The sequence below is a fragment of the Equus quagga genome, chromosome 11 (assembly GCF_021613505.1).
Source record: "Equus quagga isolate Etosha38 chromosome 11, UCLA_HA_Equagga_1.0, whole genome shotgun sequence".
In the NCBI taxonomy this organism is placed as follows: Eukaryota; Metazoa; Chordata; class Mammalia; order Perissodactyla; family Equidae; genus Equus; species Equus quagga.
Window position 1 is genome coordinate 101,796,366 of NC_060277.1, and position 19,808 is coordinate 101,816,173.

A 19,808-nucleotide genomic window follows, 5' to 3' on the forward strand; every position below is an offset into this window, starting at 1 on the left:
GAGTCCACATATTAGCCCTAGGAGCCCTGCGCGCGCGCCTGCAGGGCCGACCTGGACGAGCGCGAGTCCTACTGTGCGAGCGAATTCGGTGAGCTCCGCCCTGCAGCTCCGCCCGGGCCCGGCCACGCGGACCCCTGAGCCAAACCCTAGAGAAACCCACCCGCTCGACCCTGCAGGCCCCAGGCCCGTGTGGACTCTGGCGATTTGTTAAAAAGGCACTCGGGAAGGAAAGAGGAGATGGGCGTTATGCATTTCTCCAAACTCTTTGTTTTTTGCAAGCAGCCGTGAACGGAATCGTGCATGATGTGGACGTGCTCGGCACGGGGATCCGGCTGGTGACTCTGCTGGTGGATCGGGACGGGCTGTACAAGATGAACCGCCTGTACATCACTCCGGACGGGTTTTTCTTCCGAGTCCACATATTAGCCCTAGACTCCTCCAGTTGCAATAAGCCATGTCCAGAATTTAAACCTGGTATTGAAACTGACCTCAGTGACCGCTTCATATTTGTACTTTATGCCACTATTTGTCACTTGGATGCCACAGCTCCGCCTCTGTTGGTCACCTCAGTACCTTTTTGGGGCGGGAGGGGTATTCTAAAATGAATAGAATTTAGATGACACGTATTATTTCGGCCACTCTGTGATTTAAGCTCCATCAGCCTCCCCCCGCACCTCCAGTTAAAGGTGGGAACAGCGTGGATTGGCACAAAGCAGGCACTCGATAAGTCTTTGCTCACAAATGGAGTGAATGACGAAACGCTGTTGCCAGAAGGGATGTATAAGGGGCTCTGTTTTAAACTGAATTTAGAAGTCTTTTTTGGGGCGAGGAGAAGACTCCCACATCTTTCTAGAGATGTGTTCCGGAGACCCCGCCTGATGCACACAGCTTTGTCCTGTGATGTTGGCTGTTTACAGGCTGATTCATCTGGTTATCTTCTAAAGGTCACTAGATTACTTCCACCTGTTGTCTGACGGTTAAATGGCTGAGATTCAACACGTGCAGCAAGATAATAGATACAAGCCTAGGCATTTCTTAAAGGTCTTAGGTTTTCTTATTGTTTCATAGCATTTAAAAGACACTATGACTCGCTATTTTGGTTCTTTCTTTTTCAGGCAGCAGGTATATTGTGATGGGCCACATCTACCATAAGAGACGGCAGCTCCCTCCAGCTCTGCTCCAGGTCCTGAGAGGGCGCCTCAGACCGGGAGATGGCCTGCTCAGGAGCAGCAGCAGCTACGTGAAAAGATTTAACCGCAAAAGGGATGGGCAAGTTCAAGGTGCAGTTCACACCCAATGTATTTAAAAAGAACCACCCTGGCATTTCTGGACCGTAAGAGACTTGGAATTCGGCAACAAGACAGGAAAGGTCTTCATGTCATGGGATCTTCCTTTAGAATAGGGCACACAGCTCCTTTATGAACTAGTTGCATAGTTCCAACTCTAATCTTGAAGTTGTCACTTCCTTATTTACAAAACGCTTCTTAAGTGGTATGCTTCTGAGCTCAAAAGTTATCCAACTCTTGTGCCAGTTACTCACACAGCTCAGATAACTGACCTGTCCAGTTAACAGATCACTGCTTCGTATTGTTTATTTTTAATTATTTTAATTTAAATACATTCTTCAGTAGAAATAGTTCACAAAAAACATTTCCTTAATTTTAAATATACAACTTTGAATAGTTTATATCATGTATCAAACCAAATTTTATATTCAAACCATCACATTTTAAAATCTGTACACAGCAGTAAGTGCACTACTCAAAGACATGGATGAAATGTCATTTTGGTGAAACACTACTCAGGGCCCAAGACAACGATTAAAGTTTTACATTTAAAGGGTATTAAAGGACTTAATTCAAGCAAAATATTACTCAAACAAGTGTTCCTGATGTACCACAATGTAAGATATAGTTTATTTTCATGCCTCTCTGCTCCTAAAAACATGTTTTGTGCCGAACTGGCAGCTATCCCAATGCTAAACATATTCTGGGTGTATCTGATGTCATTTTTCTATTAAGACCAAGTATCATGTTTGTGTTTGTAAAGCAGTAAATCTTGCCTTGAAATCAGATCTTGGATGCACCCGTTTTTTTTAGCCTCCCTGAGCCCCAAAGGTTTGGGAAAAAGCCTTTCTCAAACTTACTCCCCAAACCCTGGAACCAATATTCAATGACAGCTTGCAAGCATGTGAATTTTAAACGTTTTCCAGTGGGTTTGAAAAAGGTTTAATCATTAGCTGAATTTAATATTGATTTTATACTTGAGTCCACAGAGACATTAACAATTTTTTTTCAGAAGACCAAGCTGTACTTAGTGAACCTGAAACACTGTGAATAGAGACACTGATAATCCATGGCTGAGGATGACTGCCTAAAGAAAGATAAAAAGGGACTGCACTGAGAGAGAAAAGCAGCCCATTTGGTCTCAAAGGAGATGTGCTCACGGAGCTTGAGCTGTCTTTAGTCTGTCATGGCCGCGGAGAAGCGCTACATCCCTGAAGGGCGCCAGGACAGGAAATAAGTAGCAACAGCACAAGACGTAACAGCTGATTGTGGTGGGAGGCACTGTTACTTCATTTATCCCAAATGGGACAAAGAGGTGAAATAAAAGTTGAGAGGTTCTCACTATTCTGTGGTAAACTATTACTGAGGGGTTTTTAGAGAATTTTCCAAAAATAAGTCTTGCCCAAACTTATTAGAAATCGTCCTGGAATTGCTTCTTGGGAATCAACGGCATTATTACATGAACTACTGGCAGTAGGGTATGCAGCAAACGAAGCGCTTTTGGGTTAGTTTTCTTTAAGATAAAAGTTAACTCAGATGTAAGATAGCACCAGTCACAAAAATCAAAGCCGAATTTCTAAATGACAAAAGGCTAAGTGGTGATCTTGAGTAACAGGGTGGGGAAAATAACAATAGATAGATTATTGGTTGGTCAGATGTTAGAGCATAAAGAGAAGAGTTATAAATAGCTCTGGTTTAAAAGAGAAAAAAAAAAAACTTATATAAGCCTGAGGGTTAGGGTTCGATTAGGCTGATTGATTTGGTAATACTCAGTTTCTGAGAAGTTTTGGAAACACACATAAAGTGCCAGAACTGTGTGGTGTGATACTTGGAGGTCAGACAGTGTGTACACCCTAGCAAACACAAGCAGGCCAGCTTTTTAGAAACTGCCTCGTTAAAATTAAGGCCATCATTCAAGACCAGGTTTGCAGTGAGAGCCGAGGGAGGCTCAAAGGAGGTGGAAGAGAGGTGGGCGTGGGGTGCGCAGGACGCGGTGAACAGACTGTATTCCAGTTGGGTGAAAAAGGTTAAGGAGAGTCTCCTTTCAATATTCACTCAGTACCCTGGATACAATCTTTAATTTTATGGAAAACTTTAATTAGTGAATTCACTGTAGTTCCTAATCTTTTTGTCCGATAGAATTTTCTTAGCACATGGGTTTGTGCTCCAGAGATTAAAGGATTACGTGCACATGTAATAGTCCTTCATTCAGTGAAATACTCGGTTGCTTTCAAGAATAACTCAATAGCATCCTTCCTTCAAATTAAGTTATTGGAATTCAAGGGGGAAAAAAGTACTTGTTTTCCTTTTTGGTAGGGAAAGTCTATAAAACATATTTTTTTGATACTAGCTTTGTACTGTCTTTAAAAGATATCATTTGGCACTGTTTCTTTATATTTCTCTTAAAATCATTTGTAAGGTTGAGCAAACCACATAGACACAAACAGCTGAAAACTGACCTGCCACCTGCAATGTATAATAACCTCAATTTCAGGTACAGGACTTTATCATTCTAAAATACAGCTGATTTCTTTAGTTGAATTTGGTCCAAATTGGATCAAGTGGGGTGTGATCTGCTATGAAATGTCTTTCTTGATCTCTTAGGTATCTAGAAGTACCTCCGAACATTTCAAATTATTAGAAATAATTCTCAGCTGGCTCCTCCCCCTCAAGTTCTTATACGACATTGCCTTGCCCATAGGGTACCACCATTCTCATTGTAAGGACTGGACATGTGAGACTGGGCAACAGCCCCCTCAATCATGGTGAGAGTGAGGGCTACAGTCACCATGCGGCTCTGTCGAGCTCAGACTGTGAAGTGTGCAGATTTCAAAGATCACTGGGCTGGCTCTTTAATATCACAAACACACAAAGATGCAGAGTCTGCCTAACAGAAAGGAACAGAGATGTGGAAAGAACGTTTATTTGTGCATTCTAGGAAGGTGGATTACAAACAACAGCAAATCTCAGTGTCTCTCAATAACACTCCAGGACATTTGAAATATAAAAAGGTAACTGTTTAGCTTTAGAAAATATCTCTGAAAGTTCACCATTTTTTTTTAACCTACTGCAGGACATTAACTAAAATACAAATCCTGCAGAATTTGGATAGCACAAAGCCTTACCAATATTATGAAAATACTTTTTATGAAATGGTTTCAAGGACTGTGAACTTGGCAGGTGAAGCATAACAAACACGGAAAATGCTTTTAGCCAAGGAAATCTACTGATGCAAATTAAATATATTTACAAGCCCAAAGACTGGGTAGAAAAGTCCTAACAGTATCACAAATGTGCATTCTACTACTTGGGTTATTGAAAGCAAAATAGCTGTAATGTGTATATCTTACTGAACAGCAGAAGCTTGGCAAAGAATACTCATAGAAAAGCAGCTTCTGAAACTCATTATGTGTTGTAAGAATGCAGGTTTTTCAAAAATTACTTTTAAAAGACTAAAGCTCTGTAGTTGATGAAACTATAAAATGTCTTTATGTATTTATAAGGTGATAGAAATTGCAAAAGGCTTTATACTATTAAATACGCATTGGTCTGAGGAGTCCCATAAAATTTACCTTTTTTGTACAATTTGGCAATGCAAACAGCTACAGAAAATTTATCAACCAACCAACGATTGTTTCATTAGAAACTGCACCAAATCCAATGTCAAAAACATTACTTTATTTTTCTAGATGAAATGTCCTATTACGTACAAAAGAATTGCTGTTTAGAATTTCTCACAATCTGTTAAAAACATAGCAATCTATTGCCTACAGGTAGGAAAGTTCCTGCTGCAACAAGTTTTAAATGATTAAGCCCATATATATCTATATCTATATATGAGTAAATAGTACAGAAATACTGTGATGTGATGAGATGCAGAATAATTTTATAATTCATTGAAATGTAAGATTCTTGCATCAGCACAGTGCATACAATATGTAACATTTTTTAAAAAGTAAAAGGACAAAATAACCTATATTTGACTACTTCCATGTTAATATTTTAAGCAAAAACTTTGTTTCCATGTTTTCATATTGAGCAATGTCTCTTTAGTTTGTAAGCATAGGTTTAAGTGACATTTTTATGTACAAAAAGGAATGGGCTTAATTAGATAAAATTAACCCAGAATAACTGTACACCTGAGCCTGTAATAAGGAAGAACTGGAAACGGTAGCAACGTCTTCCTTTTAAGAAACTAAGGTCTGGGAAAGGTTTTGCATAGCAGGGTGATGTTAAACAGAAGGAAAGGTTTTGAAAACAATAATTAGATAAATTCCAGAACCTGGTAGGACAAAGCTAATATGAATTAGTGCAAAATTTAGTAAAATTTTTGCAAAGCTGCATAAACCAACCGTGGCAGACTTATAGAAGCTATGATTACAATGCAGTAATACAATGTGTAAGGTTAGAACACTGAAAGGAAAAACATGCAAAATACACCTTCCTCCATTGCTTCCATTTTTTCCCTACTGCTTACACTACTTTTCCTTATGTGAAACAAAACCCCAAACAACTCAACCAACAAACAAAAAATACAAAAAAGATAAAGTCATCTAAGAAATGCCCTTCATAAAATACAAGTAGCTGTCTGTAACTGATAATTTGCCTAATACAATATACAGATGAAGGCAATGTGTATTTGGTCACACTACCTTTCTTCTTAGAACCATCAACTGATGCAACAGGATTAGCACCCTGAAGAGTTTTCTCTGCTGTGATGACAATGGCTGGGGATTAGGAAATGGAGGGCCACTACTGTCCTGGAGAAAGCCAGGCACCTTTGGATTCTTCCGCCTTTTGGTTACCTTGCAGCCCTCCCTTTCCCCTCAAGGCTTACAGAGAACCATTAGCGCACATTCAAAGACACCATCTGTGGGAGAAAAATGATCTCCATTTATTTTGTTTCATATACATCCATAGTTGAATTTTAATACAAAAAGAAAAAAATTAGAATCTGACAAATGTTTACAAACAAGATACCTTCAAATAGATTTTACTCATTTTAGCCTGGTGCAGAGTAAATGACAAATTGTACTGTTATATTCAAGGCAACAGAGTCTGTAGTCCAGGACCACTTAGCCCAACCTTTATGCAAGCTTCATTTTTATCTACATGAACAATAAACTCATTGTTGATTCCCAGTTGTGTGTGTGTGCACATGTGTACATAGCAGCTCCTTTCATAGAAAGAAAAGACATCTAGAGGTCGTCTTGTACTTTTACCTACAGGAATCATGATAAGATACAGAATGGATTACATGTAACCGGGGCTGGATTTTATAAGAAAAAATAATTAGCTGACAAATGAGGGCAGCAATAAAAAAGCGTCTTTTTTGCAACAATAAATAAATACAGTCAAAAGGTTTCTGTGAGACTCTAAACCAGCTTCTTCACTGAAGAGCAGACGTGGCATTTCCATGGAGTTACACTTGACCCCATAGTATCTTTTTTTTCTTGCTTTCTTTTTTCTTTTTTTTTCAATAAACAAAGTTTTCCTGCTTCTGCCACAATAGTAAAACCATTTGATCTTGACAAGATAATGGTGTCGTTGACTTTGCTTTTCCCTTGTCCGTTGGACAAAATTGGCCAAGAATATAATTGGACTGTTATGACCAATAAAAACGAAGTTTAGGTCAAGTCTTGTCAGGATAACCTGACTAAAAACATCTGGTTCCTTAATTTAAAATAGTTCAGACAACCAGATTCTTGCTGTGTTTTATGTTAGGTTAACACGCTGAACTTTAAGAAGCTGTAGACTGCAGTTTGTTGTTATGAGACCTACAGAATACAGAAAAAAGGGAACAATTAAGCACCCTTCATTTTTGAAAACAATGATGCTTTATGTGGATGCCAAGGTCAGTCTGTCTGGGGGAAGCAGCCATGTTCTTTCATTTACTTTTGGCAAGCAAATATATGAGAACAAGTAAGCAATTTTTAACCTATAAAAATTTTCACTGTACACTAAACATGATACTTCACTGGAAAAAGTCAGTATTAAAAATATATATATACATTTGTCTAATAAAGCTTACAAAATTCTTAGCCAAAGGGACAAATAGAGACATTTACAGAAGCATTACCACTGTGGTAAAAGATGGGTCTGAGTGTGCGCGCATGTGCTTATTTACATTGATTTGGGGAATACGAAGGAAAAAAATTATGTTAAAAAAAATAGCACTGTTAAAATCACATTTTTCTATTAAAGTCCAGAAAGTCTCCTTTCTAGTTTCACAGTTTTATTCACAACTTTCGTTAGTAAACCAAGTTACTGTACAGTTACCAGGACGAAGTCAAAGTATGTTCTATTGCAATAGTGTATATAAATACAGTATTCCAGGAGTTTACAGTTCTTAAATACATTGTTCAACATGGCTGCTAGAATAAATCGTTTACTACTATACATCTTTTTTTAACATTAAAAAATTATATTAACTAATCTGAACTTTGGGGGGGGCAATTTTGAATTAGGTAATCACGTGGTACAATAAAAAGAGTGACCCCAACATCCAGTTCTGATTCCAGTTAAAAATTCAGACTAAAGATATCACAATCTGTAAGAAAAGAAAGAACATGGATGGTATAAATGATGAATTATAACAAAGTACAGTAATGAAAATAATGTGCAAACAATGTTGAGATCATAAATTAAAAATGGGGAAACTATGGCAAAGGAAATACTGGAAACCCATAAATAAATCAAATTCCAATCACTGGCTACATATATGTTTCATTCTGCCTTAAATCTGGAAATCAAAAATGCCCTCACCTCTCTTCACATTTGCTTTTGTCTAAGCAGAGTTGAGGAAACCTCTCCACTGGCTCCCACGTTCTTTAATGAAAATGATGTAAACTTGGATGTAACAAAAAGCTACAGAAAATAACCAGGTGGTAAGCTCATCTCAGGGCCCTCTACTGCAGACCCAGGCTCCAGGCCTCCTCTCCTTCCCCCAATTCCTCGTTCTGCCACAGGCCCATAGGGGCTTTCCTCTCCTTCGGCAGCAGCTGAGACCACCCTACTCTGGCTTCTGCCTGCAAGCCTGGCAGCAGGGCGGGGTTCAAATTCTCCAGCTTCCACCTCAGTTACCACCAAAGGCTAGAGCCTCTCCAATTTAAAAAAGGAATTTTATAAATTCAATCAGAGGAATACCTGCACGAGGGAGAAATCAAAAGCACAGAGAGACTTAAAAAGTTGTGGTCCTCCGTCCCATCTTCACTCAGCCTGAAGTGCGGGCTCCCTAGCATCAATTCCTTTGAAGTTTCAGTTCCTTGGTAGCTAGATTTCTTATACTACCATTTCTTGTTTTATCAACTTTACACTGTTTAAATCCTGTTACGGCAAATGAGAACTGAGCTCATGTGACCATTTTCCCACCTCCCTTTTGGAGTCCAAGTGTTATTTCCCTGTAATTTTAAATTAAATCTTTCTATGCGTCTATAAGCTGACTCTAAAAGTTGAAAATCAATGTAGTATTTACTTCTTATGACTATGTAAATATTTTCCTCTGTGGTACCTATTCCGTTGCTAAAAGGGCGTTCTTAGCACTCCTATAATCTTTTTGTTTCTCATGGAGTCTAATCGCCTTTCATTTTCCCCCTTAGATTCTTAAACCAATTATCTAACATATGAATCATTTTTCCCCCGCCCCGAGACCTCCCTCTGGGGAGTGCTCCATTCTCCTGCCCTCATTTGGACTCCTTGCTAGTGTCACCCTGGGTCAGAAGAATTCTCATTGCTTTCTTGAACCTCTTGTTTCCCGGATCCAAGGTTTTGGTTTTCTTGATTTGCTTCTTCATTTTGCTAGCGCGTATCTTAAAATACTTTGCTAAGAAAGGAGGCATGGGAAGGAGTCCCTTTCTGAGTCCTTACATGACTGAAAACGCATTTATTCTACATCTGATTGGCTGGATACAGACTTCTAGGCTGAAAATGATTTTTCCTCAAACTTTGGATTTCTTCCTCCATAATTCCCTAGTATTCCACGTTGTCAGAGAAAAGTCTGATACCGTGGAATTCTTGTTACTTTATAGGTTGTCTATTTTATCCTCTTTAGAAGTGCTCAGAGAGCTTCTTTTATCCTTGGCGTCTGGGAATTTTACAGTGATATATATGTCGGGTAGATCTTTTTCCATTTGTCCAGCTGACTTATTACGTTTGTTTACCAACTGTCCTCGTCATTCCACCCTTCCCCTCTGCCCCGTGTCCCTACCCTACAAGAACATAAGCTCCATCAGGATCAGCAGCTTTATTTTGTTCACAGCTATATTCAATATCTGACACACAGCAAGGTCTCAGTAACCATCTGCTGAATGAATGAATTCGTTCTACTAGGACTTGCAGTCTTGTGCTTCTCATCAGCTTGGGAAATTTTTCTTATATTAGTCTTTGATAATTTCCTTTCCTCTATCCTCTCTGTTCTTTCTGGAATGTCCATTGAGGGAATACCGGATACTCTATATTTCTTCTTTCAGATTTTTCATTTCCTTGTCTTTTTGTTTTTTACATTGAGAGAGTTCCTTGATTTTAACTTTTACGGCTTGCAATAAGTTTAAATTTTTTCCAGTCACTTTCTCTCAGATTATTTTTATTCCTAACATGCTGTTCACCACTTTGTAGATGCAGTATCTTCTAAAATTTCTCTCAGGACGTGACTTAGAGGCTTGTTTATTTTTTAAAGTTCTCTTTTTTCCCCCTCTGGAATCTATTTTTTCTGCTACACCTTGACCTCTACCGTTTACACTGCAGGCTTTCCTGACCCAGCTGGGCGTCCCTGGCTGTCTGCTCACACTCGGGAACAAGTCAGCAGACTAGTAGGTGCTGGAGAGCCCCGTGCATGTGTGGGGCTGCCCGACTGGCAGGTTTCGCTTTAGATCAGGGTTTCTCAATCACAGTCCTACTGACATGGTGGAGCTGGATGATACTTCTTGTGGGGGCTGTGCTTTGCGCTGTAGGATGTTTAGGCCTCCACCTATTAGATGCCGGCCCCACTTCCCACCTCTAAACGTGATGAACAAAAATGTCTCTCAGCATTGCTAATTATTTTTTGGGGTTTGGGGGTGGGCAAGTTAACCCTGCTGAGAGCCGCAACTTTGGAATGAGGATGTCAGGGAGCCGACCTTCCAGAAGTCCGGGGACTTGACTCAATTCTCTTCTGCCTACTCTAGTTCTCTGCAGACAGTTTATTCCATTGCTTCAGAGAATAAGCCTGTGTTCTTCCAGTTCTCTGGGTTTCCTACACAGGTCTGCACACAGGGGTTCGGGAGGGTGACTGGCCCATACACAGATCTTCAGTCAATCCCTCTTTTCCTTCTCTCTTCCCCTCTATTGTATTTTGGAATCTCTGGGTTGGAGGCTCTTTGGGGTTCTACTGGTCACCTCTGCTGAAGAGCCCTCTAGAAGGAGTCAGGGCTGTGGCTCACCTGGCTCTGGCTTCATCAGTTGATCCTCTTCCACCGTCTTTCTTTTTTTAAATTTATTAAATTAAATTAATTAATTTTGGTGAGGAAGATTGGCCCTGAGCTAACATCCGTGCCCATCTTCCTCTATTTTGTATGTGGGATGCCGCCACGGCATGGCTTGATGAGCAGTGTGTAGGTCAGCCCAGGATCCAAACCTGCAAACCCTGGGCTGCTGAAGCAGAGCACACAAACTTCACCACTACACCACCAGGCTGGCCCCCTCCACCTCCTTTCTGCATTCCGGAATCTGTTTGAAATCTCATCAGCTAACTAACTTCTACCAAATTCTTTTCACTACTCTGAGTTTATTCCTTTATTACTATTTTCCTGGAGACTCTGTCATATTCAGTAAGTCCTCTTCCATTTTAAGTTTCATAGCTAACAGTTTAAGAGGGGATGTTAAAACTGGGAAAATTTGAGAGCTTTTGGAAAGGTTCTTGGTTCTTGGTCTACAGCTTGCCTGCCCACCTCCCTGCCCGTAGTTTCTGATTCCCTTGCTAAGAAGGTAACTGGCCGCTTCAGCTGGGCTGGCCCTTCGCTTTCAGTTTACGTAAGCTGAGTTCAGAAGGCGACTCTTGATGTACTTCGCTACAGGAGAAGGAGACACACAAACACCCTACAGATTCTCCTCAGAGGAAAATTCCTAGGCAGAGCATCAATTCTCCCACTTTGGTATTTAGAGTTCCTTGGAGTTTACTGGCTAATACAGATGCCCAGGCCCCACCCTAGCCAAGATCTACCCAATCGGAATATCTGGGATGGTCAACTTGCAGGCTGGTGGATGGGGGATGGTAAGTAATGAGTCTCAGGGGCTACAGAGTGGTGGCAGCCATCATAGGAAAGAAAACAAGCCGTTGAAAGGAAGAAAGTCATGGGCTTGAGAAGTGGGGCTGAGGTTCAGAAACAGAAGGCAAGGAGTTCACAGTACCTGAATATTACACAAAGCTGCTCAATGCTTTTATGTTATTAGAGGTTCAAAGAAAAAGTCTGTGGACTTAAAGTCTAGTTTGCCCACAGAAAAATAAAATGCTTATGATTTCAAAGATATAACAAATGCAAACTAAGGAGAAAGTGCTTAAATCCTCCCTTCATGGTCTTCCCCTTACTCGACCCTACAGGACAGTCATTCTTACACTTCTGTAAACTTACCGAGAGCAAGACCTGTCTTACTATCTTTGTATGTGCCCAGTGGCGTTTAAGACAGCATCTTACATTCTGTAAGCATTTGATAAGTGCATTTTTGAATTTTAAAAAATGACTTCAATTTTAAGCAGATCACAAACTTAGCAATTTCTCATTATTGAGTCTGTCCACTTGTCCTTGGCAATATATCATAATGCTAGAGACTTGATTTTTTCTTCCTCTTCTTCTCCCCAAAGCCCCCCTGGTATACAGTTGTGTGTTCTAGTTGTGAGTGCCTCTGGTTGTGCTACGTGGGACACCGCCTCAGCATGGCCTGATGAGCGGTGCCATGTCCACGCCAGGGATCCAAACCAGTGAAACCCTGGGCCACCGAAGTGGAGCGCGTGAACTCAACCACTCGGCCATGGGGCTGGCCTCATTGGTTTTTTTTAAGGTTCTGGTTTTAAGGTTCAAATTTACCATAAACTGCATTGACTGATTCCTTAGGACAGTATCAAGAGTTTGAGGAGTTGAATTAATTCAGAACACTGAACACATGTGCTCACCTGCTAGCCTTGAATCCTTTCAATTTCTGTACAAAGAATGATTCAAGAACTTCTGCGCACTGGTAAAAAGGGGAGTCACTTGGATTGTAGTAACGACAGTTATCAAAAATTTTGGTCATATCTGCTACAAATTCCGTCAGCTTTTCATAATATCGTCTTTGTACTCTTTCTTCCATGGTGGCAAGGTCTTAAAAACACAAAATGTAAAACATTTTCAAAGTTTTAAGATTGTTCCGGTGTGAATGCTGCCCACAGTTTTCACTAACAAGAACATATATTTCCTGCCCAAGCAGTCCTGGAACCAAGCTGGTTCACCATTGGAGGCTACGTAGCAATTCATAAAGGAAATAGGAGCACTTTTCCCAACCTTGTTTTTCCCTGGGGGTCTAAAACATAAATCTTGGCTCCTGTTAAGAAGGTTCTTTTACCTTCAGTTAACTACAGAGAACAGCTCCTTATTCAACTGGTTTGAAATACAGGAAACTACACCAACATGATCAATACATATCAAAGTATACAGTACATTTTCACATGCAAACAACTAATTAAGTATATTATATGTACAAAGAGAAGGAGGGAGTCCAGAGTTAAGAATATCTCCATGGTTTTGTGATCCTTTAATAACACCATTTTGTTTTCTTTCTTTTTATTGTTCCCTTATATTGGTGACAAGTGATACTGATTTACCACTTATGATGGTAATGATGTAAACTGTCTACTTAAATTTAAGGGAACAATATGAGCCGATATGAATAAAAATATTAGTATGTAACAGTCCAGGTGGTATGCAAAAATGACAAAAATCATCAGGGTGGCACACACGTAGCTGGTCTGGAATATACTGAGCTAACTCCACCTGAAATAGCATGCGGGCCCAGGAGAAAGCTGTGTTTGAAGAAAAATTCTATAAACAATTTTACATAAAAATCCAGGAGAGTAAAAGGCCTGTGATCTCAAATCAATCTAGGATTGATAGATAACACAATTCCAAACTAAATCTCAACAGTTACTTTAGAATTTGAGAAAAGAATTTTAAGTTCATCCAGAAAATAAAAGTTCAAGAATATCTAAGAAACATTTGAAAAATAAAACTAATGGAAAGGGCTGGCCCGGTGGCACAGTGGTTAACTGGGCACGTTCTGCTCCACCAGCCCAGGGTTCGCCAGTTCAGATACCAGGTGTGGACATGGTATCACTTGTCAAGCCATGCTGTGGCAGGCATCCCACGTATAAAGTGGAGGAAGATGGGCACGGGTGTTAGCTCAGGGTCAGTCTTCCTCAGCAAAAAGAGGAGGATTGGCAGCAGATGTTAGCTCAGGGTTAATCTTCCTCAAAACAAAACAAAACAAAACAAAAAACCCCAAAAAACCCCAACAACTAATGGGAAAGAACTTAATCTATCAGACATTAAAAAACAGTATAAAGCTGTGATAATGAAAAGTGTGGCATTATGCAGGACGACACAAACATTAATGGAATTCAAACTAGGAGCAGACCTAACTGCGTTTGGCATACGAATTTCACGTATGTCGAGGACGTCATTTCCAATAAGCAGAGAAGGGAAGAATTCTTCAATAAATTGCCTACATACCTGAAGAAAAAATTCTACCTCACACTATACACCAAAATAATTCCAGGTGGATAAAAATTTAAGGTCAAAAATTAAACCCATAGAAAATACTAAAAGATATAACATTGTGAATGTAATTAATCACTGAATATAAAAGTATAAACATAGTTAAAACAGCACATTTTATGTTCTATATATTTTAACACACATACACAAGCACACGTGCACGCGCACACCGGTCTCTGACAGTTCCAGTTTACAAAGGCGGGGGGAAATGTGTCAACAAGAACAACTGCACAAATGCATCTCGCCTGATTCGAGTCCAAGTGAGACTTGCGCACATCTATTCTGCACAGACTATGTGAGCCGTACAGGGAAGAGCGAATGCTTCACCCATCACACGACCGTGTTGTCGTCCTCACACTTGCGTTCTGAGGACTTACTGCCTGACTAATTTAACAAAGTACGTGAGCAGGGCTTGGACAGCCTGGGATTCCAACTTACTTAGGCTTCCCTGAGAAAAGAAAGCACTAGGAGAACATAGAGGTGAGTGTTTATACATCTAAAAGCACGACTCCAAAGGCAGAATTCATAAAAAGTAATAGATAACCCAAAATGTTAAAAACTATCATATGCCCAAAAAGAAGAATCACTATAAAACTTTTAAATGTCATTAGTATATAGGGGCTGGCCCCGTGGCCGAGTGGTTAAGTTCACGCGCTCCGCTGCAGGCGGCCCAGTGTTTCGTCGGTTCGAATCCTGGGCGCGGACATGGCACTGCTCATCAAACCACGCTGAGGCAGCGTCCCACATGCCACAACTACAAGGACCCACAACGAAGAATAAACAACTGTGTACTGGGGGGCTTTGGGGAGAAAAAATAAAATAAAATCTTTAAAAAAAAAAAAAATGTCATTAGTATATAAACAGCCCTTAAGTAACACTGACAATAATATGAATATCCTAAGAGAAAAATGGGCAGAATACATAAATAGGAAATTCACATAGAAAAAGTTCAAACAGCACATTCATCACTGGTTATCAAAATCACAGAAAACCAAAGAACTACTTTCCTTGTCCAAATTAGCAGAAATTAAAAATTATAACATCAGCCTATTAACAGAGGTTACCTCTGAGGGGGGAGATGAGAGTGGCAGTAAACGTTACATTTTATTCTCCACACCTCTGTAATATCTGCATTTGTACACCAAACATATTATCGATTGACTGAGGAAGATTAGCCCTGAGCTAACATCTGCCGCCAATCCTTCTCTTTTTGCTGAGGAAGACTGGCTCCGAGCTAACATCCATGCCCATCTTCCTCTCTTTTATGTGGGACGCCTACCACAGCATCGCTTGACAAGTGGTATGTAGGTCTGCACCCAGGATCAGAACCGAGGAACCCTGGCCACTGAAGCGGAGCACGTGAACCTGACCACTATGCCACTGGGCCAGCCCCCAAATATATTATTTTAAAATAAATACTTTCAAAGAATAAAATTTCCCCTCAAAAGACTGATAATACTCACTGTTTTCAAGAGTGCAGAGAGAAGGCTACAGATATACACTATTAGAGGAAACTGGTTCAGTTTGCTGAAGTACAATCAGAAAATAGTTATCAAAAGCCTAGGGGCGGGCCTGGTGGCGCAGAGGTTAAGTGCGCATATTCTGCTTTGGCAGCCTGGGGTTCGCCGGTTCAGATCCCGGGTGCGGACATGGCACCGCTTGGCAAGCCATGCTGTAGGCGTCCCACATAGAAAGTAGAGGAAGATGGGCATGGATGTTAGCTCAGGGCCAGTCTTCCTCAGCAAAAAGAGGAGGATTGGGGGCAGTTAGCTCAGGGCTAATCTTCCTCAAAAAAAAAAAAAAACCAAAAAGTACACACAACTTTTCACCCAGAAATTCTAATTCTAGGAATTTTTCTAAGAAAACAAACAAACACAGGCAGGTGTACATACAAAGATGTTCACAGAAGTGTTATTTATAGGGATGATTAAATTATCTTAATTTCATACAATTAAAAATGATGTAGGCTATACCACAGCTGATGTGAAAAAGGTACTGACGAGTTTACAGTGTTATAAAATATGGTAACTATAACCCTATTTCTGTTTAAGAAAATAAAAGCTGCTGATCTTGTTGGCTCCCTCAGACCTCCCAAAGAAGCAACTATTTTCAATTTAGGCTCTATCTCTCCAGACATTTTCTATGCATTTCTAAACACATTTATGCTCCCTTAGAAAATACGTAATTGTTCACTGCTTAAAACCTAGGTATTGTTCTGTAACTTTCATTTGTCTTTCGACAATGTGCCTTGGACGCTGGACATCTGTATTATCTTTATGTACATATCTATAAAAGATGATGTTTATCTTTGTGGTATTAAAAAATAAAAAAAGAAAAACAATCCAGCTCTTTAAGAATTTTCGTTAAATAAGTTAAGCTATATTCAATTTACAGACTATACAAAGCCATTAAAATCATGTTACTCAAGATTAACGACACAGGAAGATGTCTGCCAGACAGATCATTATATAATCTCAATTTTAACATTAACACACACATGAACACATCAAAACATATGAGATTCAGCGTGGAAAAGATGAAAGGTGCATTTTATCTTTCTTGTTTTTCCCCTTTATTTCCTACACTTAACTTGTGTTGTTTCTAGAAGCAGAATTATCTGTCTACTTAAACAAACACTCCCAGGTGCTTTCCAAAGGAGATATTTGTTTGTTTATTTTTCAAGGACAGTTTTAACTAAGTCCTCATTTCTCTCTTCTTCATGTTTCATTCTCTTCAAAGTTGCCAAACACAAACCCTTCCTATTTTTTTCAAAAAAATTTTTAATTGAGATATAACTGACAAAGAACATTGCATCAGTTTTAGTGTACGTGATTTGATATATGTATATATTGCAAAATGATCACCACAATAAGTTTAGTTAACATTCATCACCACACAGTTACAATTTTTTTCCTTGTGATGAGAACTTTTAGGATCTACTCTCTTAGCAACTTTTAAATAGACAATAAAACCTTTTCCACTTAAAAAATGCTTAGCTGGCTTTTAGAATACTTCTTTTGTTAGATGGAGCTAATCCTTTGGCAATTTTGGAAGCTTTTATCTATGTTTTATTTTTTAATTAATTTTTTTGGTGAGGAAGACTGGCCCTGAGCTAACATCTGTTGCCAATCTTCGTCTTTTTGCTTGAGGAAGAGTGTTGCTGAGCTAACATCTGTGCCAGTCTTCCTCTATTTTCTATGTGGCATGCTGTTACAGCATTGCTCAATGAGTGCTGCGTAGGTATGCGCCTGGGATCCGACCCTGTGAACCCAGGGCTGCCAGAGCGAATTGCATGAACTTAACCACTATGCTACCAGGCTGGTCCTATGTTTTAATTTTTTTTTTTTCCTGAGGAAGATTACCCCTGAGCTAACATTTGTTGCCAATCTTCTGCCACTTTATATGTGGGTCGCTGCCACAGCATGGCTGTCCAGTGGTGTAGGTCCGTGCCTGGGATCCAAACCCACGAAGCCAAGCTGCCAAAGCAGAGTGCGCCAAACTTAACCACTACACCATGGGGCCAGCCCCTGTTTTAATTTTTACAATTCCTTTTGCAGATAAACTATTTTTAACATAATCATCTATAGCTGTTCATCTTAATACAATCAGTTATAGCTGTTATTTATTACATTTTTTTATGGGAAATGAGGCTACAGTCTCTTGGATCTCTACCATGGGTCCATCAAATTTGCTCTCCTTCAGGAAAAGATGAGGAAGAGGAGACAGTGAAGCAGAAACTCAGAGAGACACATCCCGACTCATTCGATGATTTCATTCATTCTTTAAATAGCTGTATAATACTCTGCTTATATATCATTTGATTTAGCTATTCCTTATTGATGGCTATTTATTTCATTTCCAGCATTTTTGCAATTATAAACAGTGCTGTGATGAATGACATATTTGTAAATCTTAAGAAATGAAATTGCTGGGTCCATGGGGTAGGCACATTAAAACTTTAATACACACTCTCAATTTACTGTACAAGTTACCTTGCCAATTTATACTCCCACCAGCCTTGCTCAACATATCCTCATGATTTATCAATTTTATGGATGATAAATGAAATATCTGCTGAGACTTCCAAAAAAACTCCATATTCAACTCAAGTACTTACCCATAGGTTCCTTAATAACACCGTAATAATCTGGTGCATCATTAGGATCCACTGGTTCAAGAAAAGGCCAGGCCATCTTATGGGCCTATGATGAAAAAAACCTCACATTATCGTCAGGTGGAAAAACTAATTTCATTTAAATTTCCTATTTGTGTTACTGTATCAATCAACCCTTAAACCCCAAAAGTCAGTTTTAAACTTGATAGATGAAATCATATGTAGATTATTTTTGCTCTATCACAAATTATCTCAGATGAGCATACTTTGTAATAATGGTCCTCAATGGGTGGTCTGAGGGTCTTGGTGTGGGGGCGTGGAGCACTAGCTTAGGAGTCAAGAAATCTATACTCTGGTCCCTGCATGACAACCTGTCAAATGACTGATGCTGGCTTTGCAATCACATCTGTAAAACTGGGGTGGGATGTCTTCGAAGTGTGGAATGGTTACCATCGCCAGCTAACGAGGTGGCAGAGATGTGTTGTCAAATACTATTCAACCACAGAGTGAGACTATTCTCTTTCCAGTTCTTTCAGTTCTTCTGATCATGATTACAAGAGGACAAAGTGTCAGTGTAGCTGTCTTATGTCTTGACCCCAGCTCTAACATTGCTGGTCTTGTAAGCCATCCCCATCTCCTTTTCATTTTTAATAAGGGAGGGAAGGCTCTGGCTCAAAGCCTTCAACAAGCAGTGCATCTTACTAGAATTTAATCAAACTGCTTTTTAATCTATGGTGGTGAGATAAAAGTTAAAAATAAAATTTAGGTTAAAAAAGTGAGTCATTTTAAATACGAGTGTCAGATAAAGAACAGTTGAGCTAGTGTGTGGATACGGTGACCCTCATGACACTGGCATGCAAAGGACTGGAATCTGTGGAGCACTTCACTGGACTAGCTGGGAGTCAGTAAATAATCAGGAACTCTAAAATAGCAAAGTTCAAACTCAAGAAGTGTTTCCAAAGTCACGCTGGTTGGTTTCACCTTCAAACGTTGTGCAGAGCGGCTGCTCACCTGTAAAGAACGTAGCACCCTCTTCAAACCCTCATAGTCTTTCTCCGTTAGTGGCGTGAGCACTGTCATGGCATCCTCTGTTGACTGGCACTGTGGACAGACATACTCATCAATGAGCTCTGCCTCACTTTGCAAGATGCCAACGCAGCGCCCATGGTACCAATTCTGACACCGATCACAGCCAATATAAAATCTGCAAGGTCCGAAATGGAAATGTGAGTTCAAAACAGTTGGGATCACATTACTTATAATTTACTTTTAAAAAGTAATAAAACATGCACCTGAAAATATTCTAACCCTGGGATATAAAACAGTTTTAGTATTATAATTATTTTAATACTTTTGAAGATTGACAGCAACATGTTAATTTAGTATTTCTAATGTTAAGGACAAGCATTAAAAGTTTAATAACACTGTGTAATATTGGAAAACCAATATGAAGAAAAATGTAAAACATTTAATTAACTTTAAAGCTCAAAACAAAAAACCAAAAATCTTTCAACTAGTACTGTATCAAATGGGAAGCGGATATTGGCCACCCAACCAGGAGTTCAAAATCCTACGAGCTAATAACAGAGTCTCAGAGCTTGTACTCAAATTAGTGTTTTTCTAACCTTC

The 19,808-nt window shown here is 39.6% G+C and overlaps 3 protein-coding genes across 3 annotated transcripts in view; 2 read left to right on the forward strand and 1 right to left on the reverse strand.

Annotated features, from left to right (window-relative positions):
* LOC124247255 (serine/arginine repetitive matrix protein 1-like) overlaps positions 1-138 on the forward strand; it is a 2,924-nt gene extending 2,786 nt beyond the window's left edge. The window contains exon 3 of the mRNA XM_046676333.1: positions 22-138. Coding sequence (XP_046532289.1) covers positions 22-138 — 117 coding nt within the window. The remainder of the gene's footprint in view (positions 1-21) is intronic.
* Positions 28-2,630, forward strand: LOC124247701 (UPF0450 protein C17orf58). Its single transcript, XM_046677261.1, has 3 exons — positions 28-88; positions 283-474; positions 1,116-2,630. The coding sequence occupies exons 2-3, from the start codon at positions 372-374 to the stop codon at positions 1,304-1,306; spliced, it is 294 nt and encodes a 97-aa protein (XP_046533217.1). The 5' UTR covers positions 28-88; positions 283-371; the 3' UTR covers positions 1,307-2,630.
* Positions 2,631-6,159: 3,529 nt separating this feature from the next.
* BPTF (bromodomain PHD finger transcription factor) overlaps positions 6,160-19,808 on the reverse strand; it is a 141,903-nt gene continuing 128,254 nt past the window's right edge. The window contains 4 exon segments of the mRNA XM_046677260.1: positions 6,160-7,063; positions 12,430-12,616; positions 18,183-18,267; positions 19,191-19,383. Of these exon segments, the coding sequence (XP_046533216.1) occupies positions 7,027-7,063; positions 12,430-12,616; positions 18,183-18,267; positions 19,191-19,383 (502 nt within the window). The 3' untranslated portion in view covers positions 6,160-7,026.